At 44.4% G+C, this 21,704-nt stretch overlaps 1 protein-coding gene across 2 annotated transcripts in view; it reads left to right on the plus strand.

The window, feature by feature from the left end:
- UST (uronyl 2-sulfotransferase) overlaps positions 1-21,704 on the plus strand; it is a 261,891-nt gene that overhangs the window by 151,946 nt on the left and 88,241 nt on the right. For both annotated transcript variants that reach the window (XM_037520548.2, XM_037520547.2), the window contains exons 4-5: positions 1,238-1,317; positions 11,854-12,007. In XM_037520548.2, the coding sequence (XP_037376445.1) occupies positions 1,238-1,317; positions 11,854-12,007 (234 nt within the window). The remainder of the gene's footprint in view (positions 1-1,237; positions 1,318-11,853; positions 12,008-21,704) is intronic.

Below are 21,704 nucleotides of genomic sequence, written 5' to 3' on the forward strand. Positions count from 1 at the left end.
ATAAGCGGTCAATGAAGAGGCTGGATTGTTTTTTTTTATGCTCAAGCCTGCAGACAAGCTGAACATTATCTCCCGAGCTCACCACAACCAACAGAAGTGTAGGGTTGTGACTGCGAGTCATTTCCTTTTTAAGTTCAGTTTCATTCCTTCAGACATCACTGTGGGCACAAATATCTGATTAAAGAGATTAAATGCTAGATCCCAGGGTACCAATCTAGAGAGCATATGGTAGTTGGAGTTAATGCCTCCCATCAGTACTTATTGAGCATTTCTGTGTGTTCAGCCTGTGCTGGACACGCAGGAGCAAAGCAGAACAGGTTTTCTGTGGGTTCAAGGCAAACTTGACTCTGATTTTATTGTCATTGTTCTGACCCGGGTGATCAGGGCCGTGACCATTTCTGCTGGCAGCTTTCAACTTGAACTGTTTCTGAAAATAGGAGAAGCTGTGCTTTTGAGGCCCATTCAAAGTGGCAGTTTTCAGCATGCTTCTGAAAGATTCCACAGTGTGTCTGTTTTGAGGGGCCAATTAGAAAATCTAAGGATGTGGAATTCAGGAAGTCAGGGAGTCATAAGAATGTTTGGAATTTCTAACAGATTTTACTAAACAGTTTCTGTATCATGACATGTTCCAGAAGAGCCATAAATGTTCATTAATACAAATAGAGAAGATTTTTTGCCTCGCTGATAACTGCAAATAAATCATTCAGATGGCCACCCACCAAAAAGCCAAGCAGTTTTTTGGAGGTGGGAGGGGCATATTTGCTGAGAAATAGTTGCTTCGTCCATTTTTATAAGAAAGAGAAAAATCATAAGGCATGATGTTTAATTTCCACTTTGAAATTCTATAGAACTAGTTTCAAACATGTCTGTGTATCCCAGTAATGCCATTATAGAAATAGAAAATGATGACTAGCCTCTACCTGGCTTGGACTTTAATGGAGGAACTAAAGGCATTTTCTTACCTGCCTTTCAGTATAACAGGCTCTCCCTTCTCCAGGGACCATGACTTCATCTGCCCCCTGTGTTCATGGTCACGTCAACTAAATTAAATACAGGACTGCACATCGGGGACGCGCTGTCTTAGTCAGGAGGAAGCCTGTTGCAGAGAACACAGCAATTTGACCCTGGTCCAGGAGGCTGTCATGGGGAATAAAGGAGCTGGGGAGATAACCTTTAGCTAAATATGACTTGGTACATTAAACCCTAGCGATGCTAATTTTGTGCTTTTTTTTAATAGATGGAACTGATTAAAAATATAAGTACTGCCGAACAGCCCTATTTATTCACTCGACATGTTCATTTCCTCAACTTCTCAAGGTAAGAAATTTTCCCACTTAACGGTTCTTTCGTTTCTTTTTAGTACTTAGATTCTGTCTAATGAACGATTACTTTCAAATCTACCTTCATTTCCAAGGCAAGCTAATTGCTCCTAAAAAGACATTTTTAATACATTTATTTTTGCCAGAGAGAGATCAAAATTTGAAATATTTCGACAGAAGCTTCATTTCTTCCTAGAATGCTAATCTTAAATCTTATAAAAATGTGAAATTGTTTTTTAATGAGAAGCCACTTGACCTGACAGTTCTCTAGAAAGAAAAAAAAAAAAATCAGGTTTTGTATTGAAGCAAATAAATTAGGCAACCACAGCTGGGTATTTTTAACAGGAATATTTTACTGCCCAATTTTATGCAATTCGAACCTGCACATGACCCTGGGAATAACTTAGTGATGGGGAGATGTGGATTTTATAGGATTCAAAATGTTAGTACGAGCCTCTCTGCCCACTTTTTAAATATAATTTTCCATGTAATTATTCTCAGCCTGGTATGTTTGATGTTGTTGGGGGTAGTTTAGAAACCTGTTCCTTCTTCAGCTGCAGGAACCTTCTGATAATAATGCAAATCTTCAAATGTAGATTTTTAACCCCTGGATCTGTTCGTTGTTAATTTCAAGTTCTGGGCGTTCACGTCTCAGTGGCCACTAGCATAGGCCCCCCTGTGCTTTACTGTCAGCTGGTTCTCAGATTCCTCTTCTCGAGCTGGCCTTCCTTCCAGGAAGGAAAGCCTGGCTCTAACTTCACCTCAGGGAGTAGTTCAATAAGGGCAGAGCTGGCCAATGCCCACAGTTGGCGACAACCTACAGATGTCAGGGTCCAGGGGCAAAACTGCTGCCCAGCTCCAGACCCTGGGCCCCCTTATCAGTCCTCTGGCTGACACCTTCCTGTTATTCCCCAGAGGAATAACAGGAGAGTGCCTGCTAGCTGGTACTAACTTCATGGCCCCCCAAAGCCTGGCCTAGGCATGCCTTGAGCATGAACTGCTGCAGAGTTCACTGGGCAGGCACATTACTAACATAAAGGGGTGGAAGGTTTTCTGCCTCCAAAGGACATCCTGCTGTGCAGCAGGCCCTGCACATGAAGAGTGAAGAGATTGAGATTCTGCACAGCCAGTTATTAAGAGAGAGTAGTTGCTACCTTATCTCTGCAAGCGAGCTTCCCCTGAATTTCCCCAGCAAGCCTGACAACCAGAGTTCCTTGGACAGTGGGAAGCACACCTGCAAATTATCCTCAGTGGCCCAAGGCCACAGAATTGATAGCTGGAGTGTGTTTCTAACCACATTTATAAAGTGGCTTGTTACTGGAATGTCTGGAGTTTGCACCCAGCCTTTCACTTCCAGTAGGCCAAGAACATATAATTAGACATAATTAGATAATGAGGACTTGTTAGCTATTTCAGGCACTACGTTTTATGACTTGTAGAGAACAGACTTCCCCTGTGACCCTTGCTTAACTCGTGAGATTCCTTCTGCATCGCCCCTGATGTCCTCAAACCTCATTCATTTAACTCTTCCTGTCTCATAGGTCAAATCTTTAAAATTGAAACAAATGGCCAGGCAACAGATTTAATTGTTAACTCAGGCCAGTGTAAAGCTCTGATCAAGCCAAATCCAGTGCCCTCCTTGGGTGCGCAGAGCTGGGCAGAGCGTGGTAACTGTTTTATCATGGCCTGTTTAATCTGTCATCACCATATTTATCATGATGCATCAAACAGGTTTCCAAGAGTTTAATCTTGATTGAGTTTATCTTGAAAGAAAAGATTGATGAGCATCTTTCAGAAGGTACCATCTCTTCAGAAAACAGCGTTAGTTTAGCTGTCAGGACCTCTGAGTAGAGCCCTTCCCCTTGACCAATTCACCCTTTGGGGTAGGGGTAGACTCTGTTTTTCCAGCTATAAAATAGGGACAATTGTTCCTACGTCTACCTTGTAGGGGTGCGCTGGACACATAAAGGAAAGCACTTCAAGTTCTTTACAAGAAGGATATTACATAGACTCAAGTGGCCTTCAAAGGGACATTTCTGTAGAAGGCTCTGAGTCCACAGTTGACCCTCACTGTCTGTACCTATCCTGTGTGTATCCTTACTGTGTCTCTGTTGTGACACAACTACGGGCAGGGCCCTGCTTTTGCTCCAGTGCACTGCACTGTACCCCTCTCCATTCTACTCCATTCCATTCCATTCCATTCCATTCCATTCCATTCCATTCCATTCCATTCCATTCCATTCCATCCCTTCCTCCACCGTACTTTATTGGATTAATGCAGATCTAAAGCACCCTCCATCTTCTGTTTGCTTCCTTGAGACTGGTGCTTCTGTAGTGAACAATTCTTGTTTTCCTGCCCTTCAGGGAACTATATAAACTATATAAACTACACAACTATATGAACTATATAAACTATATGAAAGGTGAAGCAGCAGTAAAATGTGGTGAACTTTAATAGAAAGTCACCAGATTTTCCTGAGAAGAGGAGGAAGAAGTGAGAGGAGAAGAGGAAGTCCTGGGAGGCATTGAGAGAGGAAACAAGGCAGCTAGGTGGGAAGAAGCTCAGCTGTGACCCAAAAGAGTGGGTCTTTTGTGCTCTAGGGAAAGAACCCACCAGAGAGTACTTGAACCAGACAAGGCTTTATTAGAGACTCATGCCTGAGGGAGCCAGTTCTGGGCAGGAGAATATGGCCGGGCTCCCTGAAGGGAGGTAAGTGGAGGTATTCACAGTGGGGCAGAGGCTAGCACCATAGCGTGGTCTGGATTGGGCTACACCGGGCTTGCACAGATGGGTTACACTCTAACTACGCGTGTCGGCTCTTGGCATTCTCTCTCCAGGAAATTGTGAGATAATCATTAGTCAGAATCTATAGTGCTTTTTGTCTGGCATGGCATCTTACGGTCAGTGTTGGGGCCAAATTGGAAGTGCTCTCAAGTCCATGATTTAGTCCACCTGTTCACGCAGGACTTGGGGCAACTCATCCTGTTGGTTCACTATTTCTTTTACCTCAAAACTAAGAGGAAGGCACCAGTGTGAACACAAACCCGGCCAAGAGAGTCACCTAAAGGAGTCCAGTTAAAGGGGCACCTGAGTGTGGGCATAGAGTCACAAGTTGAGCCTTAGTATATTACACAATTATTGTTACACTTATTCAACATGGGGAGTTAAAATAACCAGCTTTTCTTTTGAAGGGAATCACTTTATCTGAGTAAAATTTCGTAGCTATCAAAGGCAAACTGTGAGCATATAAGGAAAGCCCTTAAATATACAAATAACAGAGAAAAACACTTAGTTGGAACTTGTCAAGAGGGCTGTCACCTTTTTAAAATGTATTTTGAATTGTAAGAAATGTTAAATAGCACAGAAATGTTAAATAGCAAAAGTTCAACTGAGTTAATTTTAAAGATCTATTTGCCTTTAGGAAATGATTCTGTAAAAATTATGCAAAATGAAAGGTTTTTGTAGTCAGAAATAGGATGGGACACGGTTATTAGCAAAAGATGAGAAAGATTATTTAGGCCAAACCACTTTCCATTTGCGGGGGGCGGGGGGTGGCTAAGGGGTCTTTTTCTGCAGATAAGACTTCACTGATGCTGACCAGGAAACTCCAGTCTGGTTAGTTTTGGGAGAGGCTGAAACTGCAGTTCAGCAGGTACTGAGTCTTGATGAGGCCAGACATCATCCATTCTAGGCTGGTATTTCTTTTTCACTTTTTCAACAGAGATAATTGAAGTGCTCTAAGAAAACTGCCTGATCACTGCTAATGGGCATCTGGTTTGCTTGTCTCAGGATAATGAGGTTATTAAGCAAACAATTAATACTGCAACCTAATTTGTTGATATTTCTAATCCTTCATCCTTAACATGCAGCAGGGTCCTTGGTGGTGAACAGAATACAATAATTCAGAATATAAGAATGATAGTCTAGTCTCCCCCTACACCTGTTTTTATATATGCTCTGAATCTTTGAAATGTGTGACATGACACCAAAACAAAGTTTAGTTGTTGTCCTTTATTTCTCTGTGTTCCCTGCCCCCCACACACACACTAAATATGATGTTCTTACCTTGAAATTCACATCAGTGCTATGTATAGCCTGTGAACTTTTTGTGACTCAGTAACTGATTTATTTCATTTATTCATCACCTAGGTATCTTGTGCTGTTCCTTCTTTTTCCTTTTTATTTTTAGAGCTAGGAGGAATCATTTCACTATTGCCAGTTTTATTAATTCAGCCATGGAAAGTGATAGTATCAGACCAACCTGGTGCATTTGTAGCTGCCTTGGAGATGGTTTCCTGCCACTCCCAGCTCAATACAAGTCTCAGACTTCAGTTTGGATTCCTGAGGTTTTCTGCAGTGTTTGCTTACCTGAAAATTCAGTCCAGACAGATGTTTCACCTGGGCTACCTGGCAAATGGAGTCAAAATTAGCTAAAGAATGCTACTCTCTACTGATGTTTAAGTAGGATTTTTAATATTTGCATGCTGTGGTTTCACATGTTGACTCCTATTAACCAGAAGAGTTACTATTTTTGAAAACGTCAACTTCCCAGCATCAACAGTGTGTCTTAGATTCACTGTAGAGACTGTTACGGACAATGCAATTTCTCTTCCTCTTACCCTCACTTTCACTTTCTTTGCTCAGTAATTCACCTCAAAATCCCAATGTGGGTTTTGCTAGGAAGGCATAAAGTTTTGTATCAGAGCTCAATGCTGTGCAAATGGTCCAAGTGAATTATAGGAGAGATCAATGTCCTGAATGTCCACTTCTCTTCGTCTTTTTTTTTTTTTAAAGATTTATTTATTTATACAAGCACTGGGCAGAGTCAGAAGCGTGGGAGGGTGAGAGAATTCACCAGAGTCAGAGCGGAGAGCAGAGCAGGCAGAATGATGAAGTACACTGCTGAGGGGAGCAGCGGGCAGCAGGTGAGGTCTGTGCGCCATGTGGGACCCTTGCCCAGCAGCCGGGGATCGAACCGGCACTGCAGAGGCTGCGGGCAGCTTCACAACCCAGCGCTCAACCGCTGCGCCACCAGGGGAGGCCCTCTTCATCTTTCTTGATTTCATTTTTCTTGTTCAGCCTGGTCCTTCTCACCCTCTTTCCCTTCCATGTCTGTTTCCTCATTTTACCTCAAATGGGGTCCCTGATGCCAGCACTCACTTGCAGAAACAAAACATCTAAACATGAAACACTCACTGGAGAAGCAGACAGGATGGGATGCCCAGAGGGAAGCCTTTTGGACACATTGGTCCTGTTCTTTCCTTATTTTTAATAGGGATTTGCTCTTAAAAAATTAATGCTTAAGAATTCTTAGTAAATTCTTAAGAATTTAATTTAATAAAATCAAAAGCTTAATTATTTATGTCAAGTCCACCTCTGATGGCATGATTTAACAAATCAGATCTTGCTAATCTCATCATTCAAATATTGACTTCGTTTTTATTCTCCTTAGCAAAGTCATCCGTTTTAATACCATGCTCTGCAAATCTTTCATAATGGTGACAGAAGCCTTAAACTTTAAAGAGAACACAGAATAAAAATTTTTTTTAGGGGCCTCCCTGGTGGCACAGGGGTTAGAGTCTCAGTACTACCATGCTGTCGCCAGCTACTGTAGCATGAGTTCAATCCCCAGGCGGGGAGCTGACCCACATGGCACAGCAGACCTCTCCTGTCTCATCCACTGCTCCCCTCAGCAGTGTATTTGCATAGGTCCACCTGTTCTGTTCCCCACTCTGTCTCTGGTGAATCCTTTCACCCCCGCACTTCTGGCCTACACCCCAGTTCTTGTATGCATAATAGAGAATAATAAATCTGAAAAAAAATGGTTTTTATTGGTCACTGAACACTTTCTTTATCTACTTAAACACTGCCCAGAAGCTGGGTTAGCAAATGAGAGTGGGACACTGCTGGACTCATCTTTCTAAAATGGCACACTCTTTCTCACAGTCTACAGAGATAGGAGGCAGTGGCCCAGGCAGCTGCAGGCCCCAGTGCACACTAGAGAAGGTTGTGAGGATGGAGATGACCTCCCACTGTAGCCTGGCCGGTTACTGGGGTTAACTCCCGGCAGAGAACCTCTAGGTAACCATCTCTGCCCTTCCCTTCTGCAGGCAGCTCCTCCCTCTGCCCCCCACCCCAACCAATTACATCCTTTTCCATGAGGGCCTTTCTCTTACTTCAAAGTTTCTCTTTCTCACTAAATGGGCTCAAAACTGTGGGCATCTAGGCTCATGGCACTTCTCATCTTTTAACATGGGTAACAACACCCCGATAGCTTCTAATTTTAGGCCAGAATGTTAAAAAGAAAATAGAGAGTAGGTTGCCAGGACCAGGGTGGGGGGGTAGGAGGGGAGAGTGGGGAAGGGATTTAATCGTTTACCAAACAAAGTTTCAGTTTAGGAAGATGAGAAAGTTCTGAAGTTTGATGGCAGTGATGGCTGCACAGCCCTGTGAGTATACTGAATGCACCTGATTTGTACACTTAAAAATGGTGAGAAGGGTAAATTTTATGTTATGTAGATTTCACCATAATTTTTAAAAAGATATACTTTGAAGAACTGTCTCCAGTCATAGAAAACTCTCCTATAGAAGGAAGATCAAACAGTCTTATTTTCTCCAGAATGGCTCTGGTCTCAGAACTAAAAATCTTATTTTTTAATACATGCATTAATATTCCAGGTGGAGAGCCTCAGCATTATGATCAAAGTATCCCTAAAATCCCTACCACAGTGATTTGTGTAGCTGCTCGAGAGGTAACTAATGTTGCTGGTTTGATAGATTGGGGTAGCAATGTGGGAGAGACAGGGAAGAAAATGAGCAGAAGGAGATAATTAGTAATTCATGAAAAAACATGAGAATCGGGTAGTTATTATCTCTAGCAAAGTATACGCTGCTTTGGATCCTCATCTTTTCATCAAAAAAGCAAAAATAAAAAGAACATGATAAATTTGCAGAGTTGGAAGGAGACCCACAGTAGTGATTCAAGAATTGGTATATGTGGCCTTTGAACAAATCAGTGAAATTGGAAATAACAGCTATTTTAAGCTGACTTAAAATAGATCCTCACATATGCAAAGAGGCTGGTGCCCAAAGGACAGAAGGGTGTGTTGTTAAGTGAATGACAGAAAGTGAAGTGACTCCTTCATGTGCACAACACAGAACCTAGAGTCACCTGTGGTTGCCACAAGGTTTAGAGCCTAAAAATGACCAAATTAGAGATTCAGAGTATGGAAAGATGGGAAACATGTCTCAGAACAAATGCTAAAGGAATTTCAAAAAGAAAAATGAAAAAAAAGTTAAAGAAATTAAAATTGTAGCTGAAAAAAACTAAGAGTTGTAAAAGCATATGAAGAAAAACTAATCCTTTTCCTGAGTGGCTCAAACTATAGAAAATGTGTATAAAAAGAATTTTGGGATACACCAAAGTCTCCTCAGGTTGACAATAGGATGAACTTCACCTGTAGAATCTTTTCTCACAGGTTTTAAGAGTAGGACAGTGTTGTCCTGCAGGGGATTGTGGATGCAAGGTGGATTCCAAAGCCTTCTTGTTCTAGAATAGAATCAGCAATAGGCTTTAGGTTCGATGACCAAGAGACCTAAGGTTCACCAAAAATTCTGACTAGGACTTAGAAGTTACTGCAAGAGGAGAAACCAATCTTGATCGAGGATGGAATGAGGATGTGAAATTTGTTTTCTTTCTCAGGCATGGGGACACCGGGCTGTATTCAGACTTCTTTTGTATAACTTGCATGTCCCCCTAGATTTTGCCAGTTTGGGACAGAGCTGCACATCCTAGAAAAAGGATGAAGCTTGGCAGCCTGACATCATTATTACTGTTCATTCTCATAGTTACAAATTTCTAGAGAGAGGCTTTTATGGCATTTGATACTTGGCAATCAATTCTTAAGCCTTCTAAAACTTCTGCTTTGGGAAATTATCCTGGTCCTCTTGTATTGGGACAAAATATGCATAATGGAATAAGTCATCCATGTTTACTGAGTCTTGTCAGTGCTCATGCCTGTGTCCTTCAGTGGAAGATGACTGTGGTCAAGCTGGGTCCACTTCCAAGTGGGAAGCTTGTGTATTGACTCGTATGATGATTGAAATAAAGTTGAGGTCTTCAAAAGCATGATGCAATTTCTGAGGGTTTAATTGCATTCACAGCTGCTGTGCATGTGTTGTCCTCCTAATCCCTGGCATTATTTAGTTGCTGTTTATCAGAGCTCTGAAACCCAATTTAAATAAAAAGAAAAAAGAATACATCTAGGATGATGATCAGTTGACTTCTGGGACTATTTAACTCTTCATCTAGTTGCATGAATGTCAGCTGGATCTGGGAACTAGAAGAATTCCTATTGACAAGGCTAATCTTGCTCCTGAGCAGTATGGTTTCTACGAAGTAGAGCTGAGGAATCCAGAATATCATTCACATGTCTAAGTGCCTGAAATACCTGTTCGTTCCTTTGGATTCTTCTTTCCGAAGACTCCCTTTTAAAATGCAAATAGGCTGGGGACAACATTATAAAATTAACATACGAGGAAGTATTGGTGGCTGGTTATGTCTATTTCCTCTGGCCACTGAAGCATACACACAGGCCCTCAAATCTTCATAGATTGAGCACCTACTGTGTGCCATGCACTGGGCTTAACAGCTCTGTTCCCGGCTTCAGAAGGCTTACAGTCTGGTAGGAGAGGCAGATATGCACACACTACTAGAGAGAGAGTGTGGGGCAAGAGGGGGCAGGGGCTAGCATCAGGGTGAGGGTCCATCACTGAAGCGTGTAACAATGATTCTGGATTATGGACCAGGCGAAGGAGTCCGCCAACTGGAGGGAGGTGGGGGTGTCAGTTTGCTTTCTTTGGGCTCTTTCTGGAAGAAAGTCTGGGCATCTTTATGAGAAGATGAGTAAGATCCCTGCCCAGAGTCGAGAGTGTTTCACCAGGCCCCCCACAGTCATTGCTTCTGAACAGTTGAAAGAGAAAGTGGAGGAATCCTTAAGAAAAATCCAAGCATCCTCATCATCCTTCCTCGGGAAGGTCATATCCTTGGACCAGCATTCAACACAATCCTTAATCCCTCTGTGGAGGAATGAAAGGGGACACCAAGATATTTGTTTGATTTTTATGTCAAACCACCTGCTGTTTCTCAAAGATAATTACCTTGGTTTTATTGTGTTCATGATAACCTTCACATTTATTACTTTTCTCAACTCTGGAATCTTCTTTCCATGGTTCAAAGCACAGATTCTGAAGTCAGACCACTTGGGTCCATATCCTGACTCAACCACAAGTTACTCTCTCCCTGCCTCAGTTTCCCCTGCCCTGTCTCCAGGTGTCTATAGGGATAATTATGGGTTCAAAGCCATTAAAGGGGTATGATGTTTCAGTGAGTCGATTCTGACACATAAAGTATTTAGAACGAGGTGAACACTGAGCCCCTGGTGACTGTTGTCTATTATTATCCATTTACTGCAGAGAACCTCCCTGACACTGCTTGAATTAAAATGTGGAATAAGTGCCACTTCCCCAGTGAGGCTGTCAGAACCTGCCAGTCAATTGAAGCGTTCCCTGAGGGCCAATGTGTGCCAGCAGGTCTGGAACACAGCAACCGGCCCTCAAACCTGTAGCCTACTGAGAAAACAAGACCAGCTGTCCCTTCACATTGCCAAACACTGTAGTGGTCTAGAACTACTATGGAAACAGTCCCCAGGGCCTCTCAGCGGGGGCCTGGGCAGGTGCCACCATCTCTACTTCCTGCCTCCTAATAAAATGCTGGAACCTTGGCAAATGGGGTTGTCTGATGAGAATCCTTTTTTTTTTAATGTTTAATATATTTTATTTTATATAATTCTTACATCATTTTTCATTTTTGCACAATGTATGCATTTTCATTTGGTTATATTCCCCATACAATTCCCACCTCCCTTTTTTTGACCCTAATCCCTCCTCTCCTCCCCCCGCCTCCCACCCCATAGTGTATCTCTGGTTTATAGTTGCTTGTTGATTTTGATTTTTTCTTTAATATAATTAGTCTTTTTCCTGGTCTCTTATTTAGGTTTTCTAAATTCCTGCTATGAGTGAGACCATCTGGTATTTTTCTTTTTCTTTCTGGCTTATTTCACTGACCATGATCCCTTCCAGTGCCATCCATGTTGCTGCAAATTGCATGAGTTTATCTTTTTTGATTGCTGAGTAATATTCCATGGTGTATATGTACCACATCTTCTTGATCCAGTCATCTATTTTGGGGCATTTGGGTTGTTTCAATAGCTTAGCTATTGTAAATAGTGCTGCTATAAACATAGGGGTGCAGGTGCCCTTTTGAATTAATGTATCTCAGTCCTTTGGATAAATACCTAGGAGTGGAATTGCTGGATCATATGGAAGCTCCATCTTTAGCAGGTTGAGGAATCTCCACACAGCTTTCCATAGTGGCTGGACCATCTTAACCCCTGGGGGCGCCAGTGTCTAACTGGGCTTTGTTTTCCTCCCAAAGTAATGGCTTGTAATGAGCTCTGTATCTGCATATGTTAGGTTTGGAGGAGACCAGCCCGTCTACATCAACATCATCAGAGACCCCGTCAGTCGCTTTTTATCCAACTATTTTTTCCGACGATTTGGAGACTGGAGAGGGGAACAGAATCACATGATCCGCACCCCCAGCATGAGGCAGGAGGAGCGCTACCTGGTAAGTGCTGGTGCATTGACAGGGTGGGCCCTCTCTTGCTCTGGGCGCTAGAATTCAGGCCCCAGGGGAGAAATAATTCTGATTGGCCCTACTGTACTTAGATGTGTTTGGGTGTGTCCCAGAGGGTCACACTGCCCTCTCAGGCCTCATCCTAGTCACGCTTCTTGTCAACCCTGCCCTGGAGGGAGTTTGCAGAGGGGGACCCTGAGGTTCCAAACGGATGTGGCCCAACCACAGCTGACTTTCCTGTCCTCTGACAAAGTATTTTTGGGTCCTCTGTGGCATACTCTTTCTGAATTTAGCTGTTTTGGGGTTCTATCTATATAACATTTACCAGGTCATCTCAAGCAAAATTTGACTGCTTTTTCTGGACCCTGTTTCGGGGCCCTCAGGACCATGGGTCTTTAGTGTCCATCCCGGTCATTGTTTCCACAGCAGAGTAGATAACAACAGAGGAGGACAGAGATATGCATCTTTCAGCCACATCTCTCATCTGTTTGTGACCTGGATTGACAAAAGCTTGCTGAGTAGCTCAGAGCCTGGTGCTAAGGAGGTTGAAATCCAGGTTGCTGTGTCTGCAAGAGCCCAGTGGATTCACCCAGATCCATCGCAGGCTGTCAGGCACCAGCAAAAAGAGAAGGAAGTATTTAGGGGCTGGTGCCAATCTATTCCCACCACTGGAAAATGCCAGTCTTTGCCCTCCCTTGGTGGGTCCATAGCAGCTTCCTTGTAGCTAGAGAAAAGTGTCGCTAATCAGTTTCAGCACAATGCCAGAACTTCTATTTTGTCACTCATTTTTAATTTTTTTTTAATTTTGCATAGAACTGGTGTGTAGGTGGGTGTGTGTGTGAGAGAGGATTTGCCAGAGGCAGAACAGGGAGCAGAACAGACAGATATACTGAAATACCCTGCTGAGGGGAGCAGAGGGCGAGACAGGAGAGGTCTGCTGCGCCATGTGTGTCAGCTCCCTGGCCGGGGATCAAACTCAGGCCTTAGGCCGTAGAAATTATAGCCTGAGACTTAAACCCTAGGCCACCAGGGAATCCCTGTCTTTTTTTTTTTTTTTTTTAATATAATGAAAGTAATTTTTAAATGTAAATGACAGTATATGTTTGATGGATTGAAGTATTTTCTGATGTTACCTTCATGTCTCAAACCCATCCAATACAGCTAACTTCTAAGCTAAATGTTATTAATGCAAGATCCACAGTTTTGATTCTCATAATTTATTTCCTTTGTAAGTTTTTATTTATTTGTACTAAATCCTGACTTAAAATTGCAACCAGAGAGAGAGAGAGAGAGGGAGAAAGAGAGAGTGATGGAAGCAAAAACAGGTCTTATCACTCCTGCCCTTCAAATATTCCTGTAGGTAATGTGTAAATTCATAGTCTGCCCGAAGGTGAAAGTGATTTGGAAAAAGGAGAAAGTGGAGGGGTCCTCCCAGGAATCAGAATGCCCCAGGCGGTGGGGACAGGCTGCAATGTTAATAAGGAGGTCAGGGAAGACACCGGGGATGTGGCATTTGAACAACATTTAGGAGAGATGAAGTTGGCCAAGCAGGGGGAACACAGCTCCAAGTGGGGGGGCAGCTAGAGCAAAGACCTGCCCTGGGTGAATGTGTGACTCACTGCAAGATGAGCAGGGGGATCAGTGTGGTGGTGTGGAGTGATGGGTGAGAGAAGGAAATGATAAAAGGTGAATTTAGAGAGGTAAGGGCTGGAGGTAACAGATCATATAAGACCCCAGGTGTCACTGTAATTACTGTGAATTAGGAAGTGACTTGAATGACCCCAAATCGAACACTTTAATCAGTGATTCCTTCTGATTCTCCACTAAAAAGCTGAGCCCTTTTCAAAGTAAGGGATGGATGTATCATCCCATTAGCCTTCAAACATCTTTAGCAACTCCCTCTCCCTACCCTCTGCCCCCAGAAGTCAGAACTTATCCCTCCTGCTCTATACCTGTATCTGGTTGACTCCTGGATGCTTGTCCTGGAAGTCTCACAAGATTCCTAACACTTCGGGTTTCCAGAGGCATCTCTTGAAAATGGAGTTTTTGGGATGGTGACCCCAGTATTGTGTAGCGCACAACCTATGTAACCGTACATGGAGATCCTGATATTCTTCCTTTGTTCCTTTCACATTCTGTGCTAGCTGTGTCGTTCCTCTGGATGTTACAGTAGCTTAACTTCTCTCATCTCCTTCCAACAGCCTGTATACGTTTTTTGAGGACAAGATAAGATCAGAGTTCCATTTGTCCCTGATATCCAGAAGAGGGATAAAATACTACAAGCCTCATTAGCCCTCTACTTAATAAATGAAATCAACAACAGGAAAATATTCATGTAGGACTTGAGGGGCATACTCTAGACTTTTCTGCCCTGTCAAGTTTTTAGCACCCTGTAAATCACTCCACATAATATTGTCTCCACACTGTCACACATTATTATTAGTGAGAGAAGTTGTAAACATGAGAGAAAGCATGATGATTTAAACAAGTGAAAAATTTTAAAAGCCCTTAAGATCTTGAAGATTGGTTATGAAGTCAAGTCTTATGTTCTGGAAAAGCTGGTAGCTGCATTTATGGTACAGATGTGAGAGATTCTGGGTAGATTTCCCTGGAAGTCTGCGCTGAGAGATTTGTAGGGGTACCCTCCTCAAAGGTCAGCGTTGTATTCAGGGAGCAGCTTGTGTCAAATAAGCTCATCAGATCGCCCCTTGGTGAAGCCTCAGCAGGAGAGCACAGGGCTCCCCAAAGCAGCAGAGGGAAAAATCAGGGGAGCAGGGAGTGGAGAGAGGGATGAGGGACATGTGACTCCTTCATGATCTGGCCCCAGCCTGACCCGGGAGAGGACTGTTTTCTTGTTCAAAGGATAGTTTGTTTATTTGGAAGAAGATTGTCTATTGCCTTTTTTAAAATAGCTGAACATTTTTCTTCCATCTCTTTGGTCCCATTAGGCCCTTAAAATAAAACTGCCCTCTTTCAGAGCTGTCCTCATTTTGGCAAGCCTGGGTGGTCAGTTGTTAGAGTGAAAAGAGGGGGTTGTTTGTGTCTTGGTGGGGTGTAGGGCAGCTGTGAGGAGCATACTGGCCCCTCATCAATGTCCTGTCGGGGGTGAGAGTCTAAGAGGGGCTGAGCATAGCAGGCTACCCCCCACACCGGACACCAGGCACCAAGGCCTCTCCCTACACAGGGCATGCACACAGTCTTGGGTTCTGGCCCAAACAGATCTACTGATTCACCCACATTATTCCAGATCTCGGTGCTCCAAAGCCTCTTGCTTTATCCAGTGCCAAAAATCATGCAGTTCTGCTCCTGGCTTGGAGCCTCTCAGAGCTGCTTAGCATACAGCTGAGAGAGGGCCTCAGAGTCTGCTCTGGGGTGAAATAATATTATCTGGGGGTGCTGGATGGTTTAGAAGATGATGGAAAACAGTCAAGGGATATTAAGATGTTCGGGGTCCCTGGTGGACATGAGGAAATTCATTTCACAGGTGCAGGACCCAGGCTTGGGCCTGAGAGTAGGTTTGGGGCCCAGGCAGGAGTGGACGACTGTATTGTTTCATCACTTGGGCCTTACGTTTTATTTCCTGCCTGATAAAGGGAGAATAGGACTGGACCACATTCTATGCTTTTTGAGCAAAATCATTTTGTCTGACATCTACACAGTTGTACAAAGACGTGGTTTTTATAATAATTTTTCTAAATATTCAAGAATCTTATAGCTAGCCCCCATATTTTCTGGAAACAATTAGGTTTTCTGAAAGTTTCTATTTTTTTTTTTTTTAATTTATACTGGGGATACAGTTGTTTTTTTTAAATTGGTTTACAATACTATGCAAATACTATGTAAGTTGCAGGGGTGCAGCTTCACACCTCCACAAATGTACATACCACACCACACCCACCCAGCGAAGTTCCTGTACCATCCATCACTATCAAATGGACCCCATTCACCTGTTCCTCCCACACCCCTTCTCCTCCCCCTCTGATCACCACCATTTTGTTTTTAGAATCTAAGAATTTTTGTTGTGATCTGTTCATTTGTTACCTTCATTTCTTTATATTCCGAACGATTCTTCATTTGCATTTTCAGAAAAATAATTTTAAAACAAATGATTGCTAGAATGGGTATAAAATTCAACTCATAGCAGCCAGACTGTGAAAAGGCCATTCTCTTAGCTCTTTCCTCTTTGTCCAGAGCTAGAACTCGACTGCCCAGTGCACAGGTGACGGCCCCCTACTTGGGTTTTGAATCCTATGGTGGGCACCCCAAAGCCCAGGGACCCAGCTCTTCATGTCTCCCAGCTCTTGACACAGCTCTGGTGTGAGTGCAGGTGCCTTTAATTCCAGGGCAGGGAAATAATACCTGGCACTCAGAACACAGTCCATGAAGAACAAATGACTGTTAAGGAGAAGCGGCTGCAAGTGCCAGAAAGCCGTTCTTTTCCGAGAAGATGCTCCCTTTTCAGTAGCTCCATCTCCCTGATACATGGATTTCTTGTGTCAGTTCCAGCCCATCAGTTACACACAGGTGATCTGTGCTTGCTGGTTGCCTGTAACCTGGACCTAGACAATTTCATGGTGAATTATTCTGCATAGATGCCCCTTGGCACTTTCAAACTCCAAAAAATGTCAAGTTGGGTTCCTTACCCAAACTAATTCAGTCAGATCACTAAATGGGCCTTCACTGGATGTTCTTCCATTTGAAACCAGGGAGAGAGGAGGAAATTTTCTCAGGGAAGAAACTCCCTCGGGGACACTGTTTATTCTGCTTGGCTATAGAGTGTGGAAACTAATGCATGGCTGGAAGAAAAAAATGCATGATTTACAGCTTATTAATTCATAAAGAATTCGGTGAATCATGCTGGACCAGTTGAATTCTGGAGAAATCCAAACACTGGCCAGTGTTGGCAAAGGTTTTCCAAAAGCTATGCATTTTAATCTGCTTGAAAGTTTTGGAAGTGTATATATGAAAGACTTGTTTCTGGAAATTTCCACTCTGTCCTGTGAAGGGAACCTCTCAGCCTTTGCCCCTGTCTCCAAAGCATCATGTTTCTTAAAGAAAGAACCAAATGAGAGATTTAGATGGTCTGCTCTTCAAGGGTTTCCTTGTATCTCTATCTTTTCCAGCTCTTTGAAGGTCAGACAGTAATGTTCCAGCTTCTTCAAATTCAGCCTTTGATTGCAGTCTGGGATCATGACCATGGCATTGTGTGTTCCATTCTTGGCCAGTGGTTTAGCCTCTGCCGACCTCACTATTCTCATTTGTGTAATAGGGACATCTTACCTCCCACGCCGTTATCACAGGGTTGTCTGGAGAATAAATAAAACATGCTGAACAGAAGGGCTTTAAAAACTAAACTTCTCCAAAACACATCTTGGCATTGACACTTTCATCCTCCAGCCCTGTCAGTGGCTCAAAGTGATTGAAAGAGACTGTTTTCCCTACAGACATGGGATTTCTCTGCTCTGGGGAGCCAGTGGGGGCTGCTGTTCCCTTGTGGCTCAGGCTGAGCCAGGTCATTGCCCTGAACCCTCAAGTCCAGCGGTGCTGAGATCCCAAATGGCTGTAATAACCCCTTCCCCTGGGAACTTGTCTCTAAGGAAACAGCTTCTCTTTGTGTTCCCAACAGCTGGAGATATGTTTTGAGCCCAGCCTGTTGGCACACATTTGTCCCCTGTTTATTTACTTGGAAACCTAAGCTTGTGTAGGCACGTGGGTGTAAGTCACAGAAACAGCACACTGTCGTCTCCCCCAGGGGGTGGGGGGGGAGAGTATGGGACTGCAATGTTCTGACCTGCTTACGTGGCCTTGCAGAGGTGCTGAGGACAAGGGAGCACCCCTTAAGAGAAATGTCTTAGAGATGCATCTGTTTTGAGGTGTGTCAAGAGCAGGTAGTTTTAGAGCAGGTGTTTTCAGAACCAAGCATCACCTGAGGTGTAGCAATACTGCCTGTTTCTCTGAGAGCTTTGGACAAACAGAGAAGAAGGTGGGCATTGAAGGAGGAGAGGCAGGAGATGAGCAGGAACAAGAAAGGGATTCTGGAAAGAAAGAGAGGCAGCGAGAAGGCGGTGAGCTTGGAGCCTTGTGAGGGAAGAACAGGGAGCTTCCATCCGCCACCTGAGGTGACACCAAATCACCACAGCCCTGTGTGTGGCATTCTTGGGCCCCAGCATCTCCTCGTGTGAGCTCATTTATCCTCCCTGTATCCCCTGGCATAGGAGCAGCACCCATCCTTCAATAGAGGAAGAAGGTTAGCTCAGAGGTGCTGTAGCCATGACGAAACCTCAAATGTGCGGAAGTTGCGTTGGCCACGATTGTGATTAAGAGCTCAGATCCACACAGGTTGCCCAGGTGAGGGGCCAGAGGAAGGAGAAGTGTGGGCATAATGAAGGGAGGTGTCTGGCAATGGGGACAAAGGGACCACAAGTCCCGACAAAGGCCAGGCTGCGTGGTGCAGAGCAGGCGTGTGAGGACCGGCAGCAGGCCAGCCGGTCTCTTCGTGGGGAAACTCACAGGGTACAAAACTGGAGCCAGGTCTGTGAGCAGGTAAGCTGGGCCCTGGCTGCCCGCGGTTACCAGCTCCTAGTTCTGAGCTCCTACCCTTGACACTGTCCACTCCCTCGCTTCTCCTGCCCTGCCGCAGGCGTGGCCTGGTGTTTCTCTGTGGCTCTTATCCCACCTCTTCAGAGGGACTCTGATTCATCCAGGTGCTCACCCTGCTCAGCCCCCTGGTCATGTGGGGTGCCCCTGAGACAGGTGTTTCCCCGTGTGGTCAGGGGGCATTCAGATGGATGAACGGCACAGGCCACCTGTATGGGTGGTGTCTGTGTCCATTTACCATTGCTTCTGGGGCAGTTAACCACACACATAATGGCTCACACTGCAGAAATGTAGGATCTGATGGTTCTGTGGGTCTCAATGAGCTAAAACCAAAGTGCAGCAGAATGGGGTAGCTGGCAAATCTGAAGGTCAGAGAACTGATGATTGAACTAAGATCTTAGGGGAAAGAAAAGAAGGGGAAATACTCGGATATGGTCAGAATAGCACATGCAAAGGTCCTGTGGGAGGCTGGAGCAGTGAGCCAAGGGAGGAGGATGAGCTAATTCAGTTCATTCTTGGAGGTACGGGGAAGATCCTCTTCTCGTTCTTGCAGGTGGTTTACAGAATCCACGTCCTGTGGCAGGACTGGGATCCCACATTTCTTGCTGGACATCAGCTGAATGCCATTCCCATTTTCTAGAGACATCTACATCACCCCTTCCTCTATCTTCACAGTGGCCAGCAGTGGATTGATTCCCTCTTGTGCTTCAAATCCCTTTTCCATCTTCTTCCATCTCATTCTCTAACCAACCCCGCTGAGAAGGGCTCTCAGTGTGTGGTTGAGAACGTATGTGATTCGATTGGGTCCACTCAGGTAATCCAGAATAACCTCCCCATCACATGTGCAAAATCCCCTTTCCCGAAAGGGAACCATATTCACAGACCCCAAGACTGGGGTGTGGAATCTTTGAGGGTCATTATTCTACCCACCACAGTGTCACCCAGGACTGCTTTCTTAGCAGGGGTGGGAGGGGGTGTGTGTGGAGGGGATGTGAGGATGACCTGTCCAATTCACAGGTAAGAGCCCATATCCTCTTTCCTCCATGCTGTGCATTGCCATGCCATGCTACAGCTTTCCTGCTCCTGGTCTGCAAAACCAACTTGCCAACCATACATTCTGTTGTTTTTCTTCCTGCTGGTCACATCATTCCACCCATTCATTCATCATTCATGCGTTTGATAACTAATGATTTAGCACTTTCTGTATAGCAGGCACAATAATAGGGAGTGGAGATAAAATGTAGAGCAAAAATAGACCCTGTGCCTATCCTCCAAGAGCTCAAAGCCCTGCAGGGACCCACACCACACCACACAAATGCATCCTACAATGCAGAGAGATGTGACACTGTCCAGGCAGGGAATGGGGTAGCTGGCAAATCTGGAGGTCAGAGAAGTGATGATTGAACTAAGATCTGAAGGCAAAGAAAAGAAGGGAAAATACCCAGACATGGGAAATAGCACATGCAAAGGTCCTGTGGCCAAATTCCTTGCACAGAGAGCTTGTAGGAAGAGCCAGGGAGGCTGGAGCAGGGTGAGCCAAGGGAGGAAGAACGAGCTGAGTCCAGTTATGTGGGTGAGCAGAGATTAGGCCCAACAGAGCTTCCCAGGCCCTACAAAAGAGCCTTGGTCAGATACGAAAGGATGAAACTAAGGGAACATATTTACCTGAAATCCTGAAACTTACTTATTTTGAAAATAAAAATTACATCGGCTGCAGCATAGCGATAGAGAAGAGCTCCAAGTCTGTGGGTGTAGATTACTTAATCCATGTCTGCTGTGGTGTGTGATAAATTACGTATGAGATAAATCAAAGAGCAAGGATTTATGGGACACCCACAGGGTGCCAGGAATAGCTCCAGGTGGGGCAGGGTGGCAGTGAGGGAGCATTTATAGTGAAGACACATCACTGCCCTGCTCTCATAGCAGCACAGGGATTGCCATGGCTGGGACATTAGTCAAAGAATAGACACTTACAACCTGAGAATTCAGGAGAGAAAAGATCAGTGAGAGTAGGGGTCTGCGGGGAGGGCTTTCTAGACGAGGTGGGAGAAGTGAGAGCTGAGTCTTTGGGGACTGATACAGATTAAGACGGGTAAATGTCAAGAGAACCATAGGAGAGCATTTGTGCAAAAGCCTGAGAACCCCAGGGTTTTACATCAGAGTGAACTGCCCCTTTGGACTGGAGGGGAAGGCTCAGGAAGGCAGGGAGCTTTGGGAGGGTGAAGTAGTTGCTCAGGTGGCACCCAGAGGGGAAGCAGCGCTGCTCTGCAGCTGTCAGGTTTGCCCTACTTGCTGTCTATGGAGGGTCCCCTCAGGAGCATCAAACCCCAGCGCTGCACATGCCAGAGCATCTCGCTGGCCACCTGTCAGCTGAGCAACTCTGCTCGAGACTGCAGCTGTCTCCGTGGGGCTCAGCGCTGTGCGCCTGCGTAGCAGGTGATGCCTGTTTCCTAAAGCAGGGTTCCCAGCCTGGCTGCTCCTTGGAATCGCCTGGGGTTGGGGTGTTAGACACTATTGCCACCTGTGTTCCACACCCAGAGATTCTGGATTAACTGGCCAGAGATGCAGCAGAGCTTTGGGATTTTTTTTCAAAAAGCTTCCGAAGTGATGCCAAGGATGAGAACTACCAAAGAATAACAGCATGTCCATTCTTGGCCTTATTTTTTCCCAGAGAGACCACCTCCTGAATATTTCCTTTAAGCTTGCATTCTGTATCCTCTGTCCATTTGGAAAAAGCTGTATTTGCCTTCCCCTCAGAAGTGTCTCTATTAAGCTTTTCGTTGGCATGTGCAAATCTATGTCATTTAAGTTTGTCTGATGGTGCACTACAAGATTTGTTGTATTTAAGAATACTCTGTGTGTGTCTTGTCAGACTTTCTTCTAAACTGACATGGATATTTATTATACAGAAACGAAAGTGAATGTTAAACTGTACAGTTTAAGATCTCACTTTAGGAAACTGCTTTAGGCAGTAAAACAGTGAGTACTTTGATGAATAAAATATTTTAACACGAGGACATCTTTTTATTGGAAGAATTTGAACCCGTTGCCATCTTTTAAAGGCAAGTGTAAATATATTTAAATGCACATA

Source organism: Talpa occidentalis, unplaced genomic scaffold (genome assembly GCF_014898055.3).
Source record: "Talpa occidentalis isolate TD23 unplaced genomic scaffold, MPIMG_talOcc4v2.1 talOcc4.2, whole genome shotgun sequence".
NCBI lineage: Eukaryota > Metazoa > Chordata > Mammalia > Eulipotyphla > Talpidae > Talpa > Talpa occidentalis.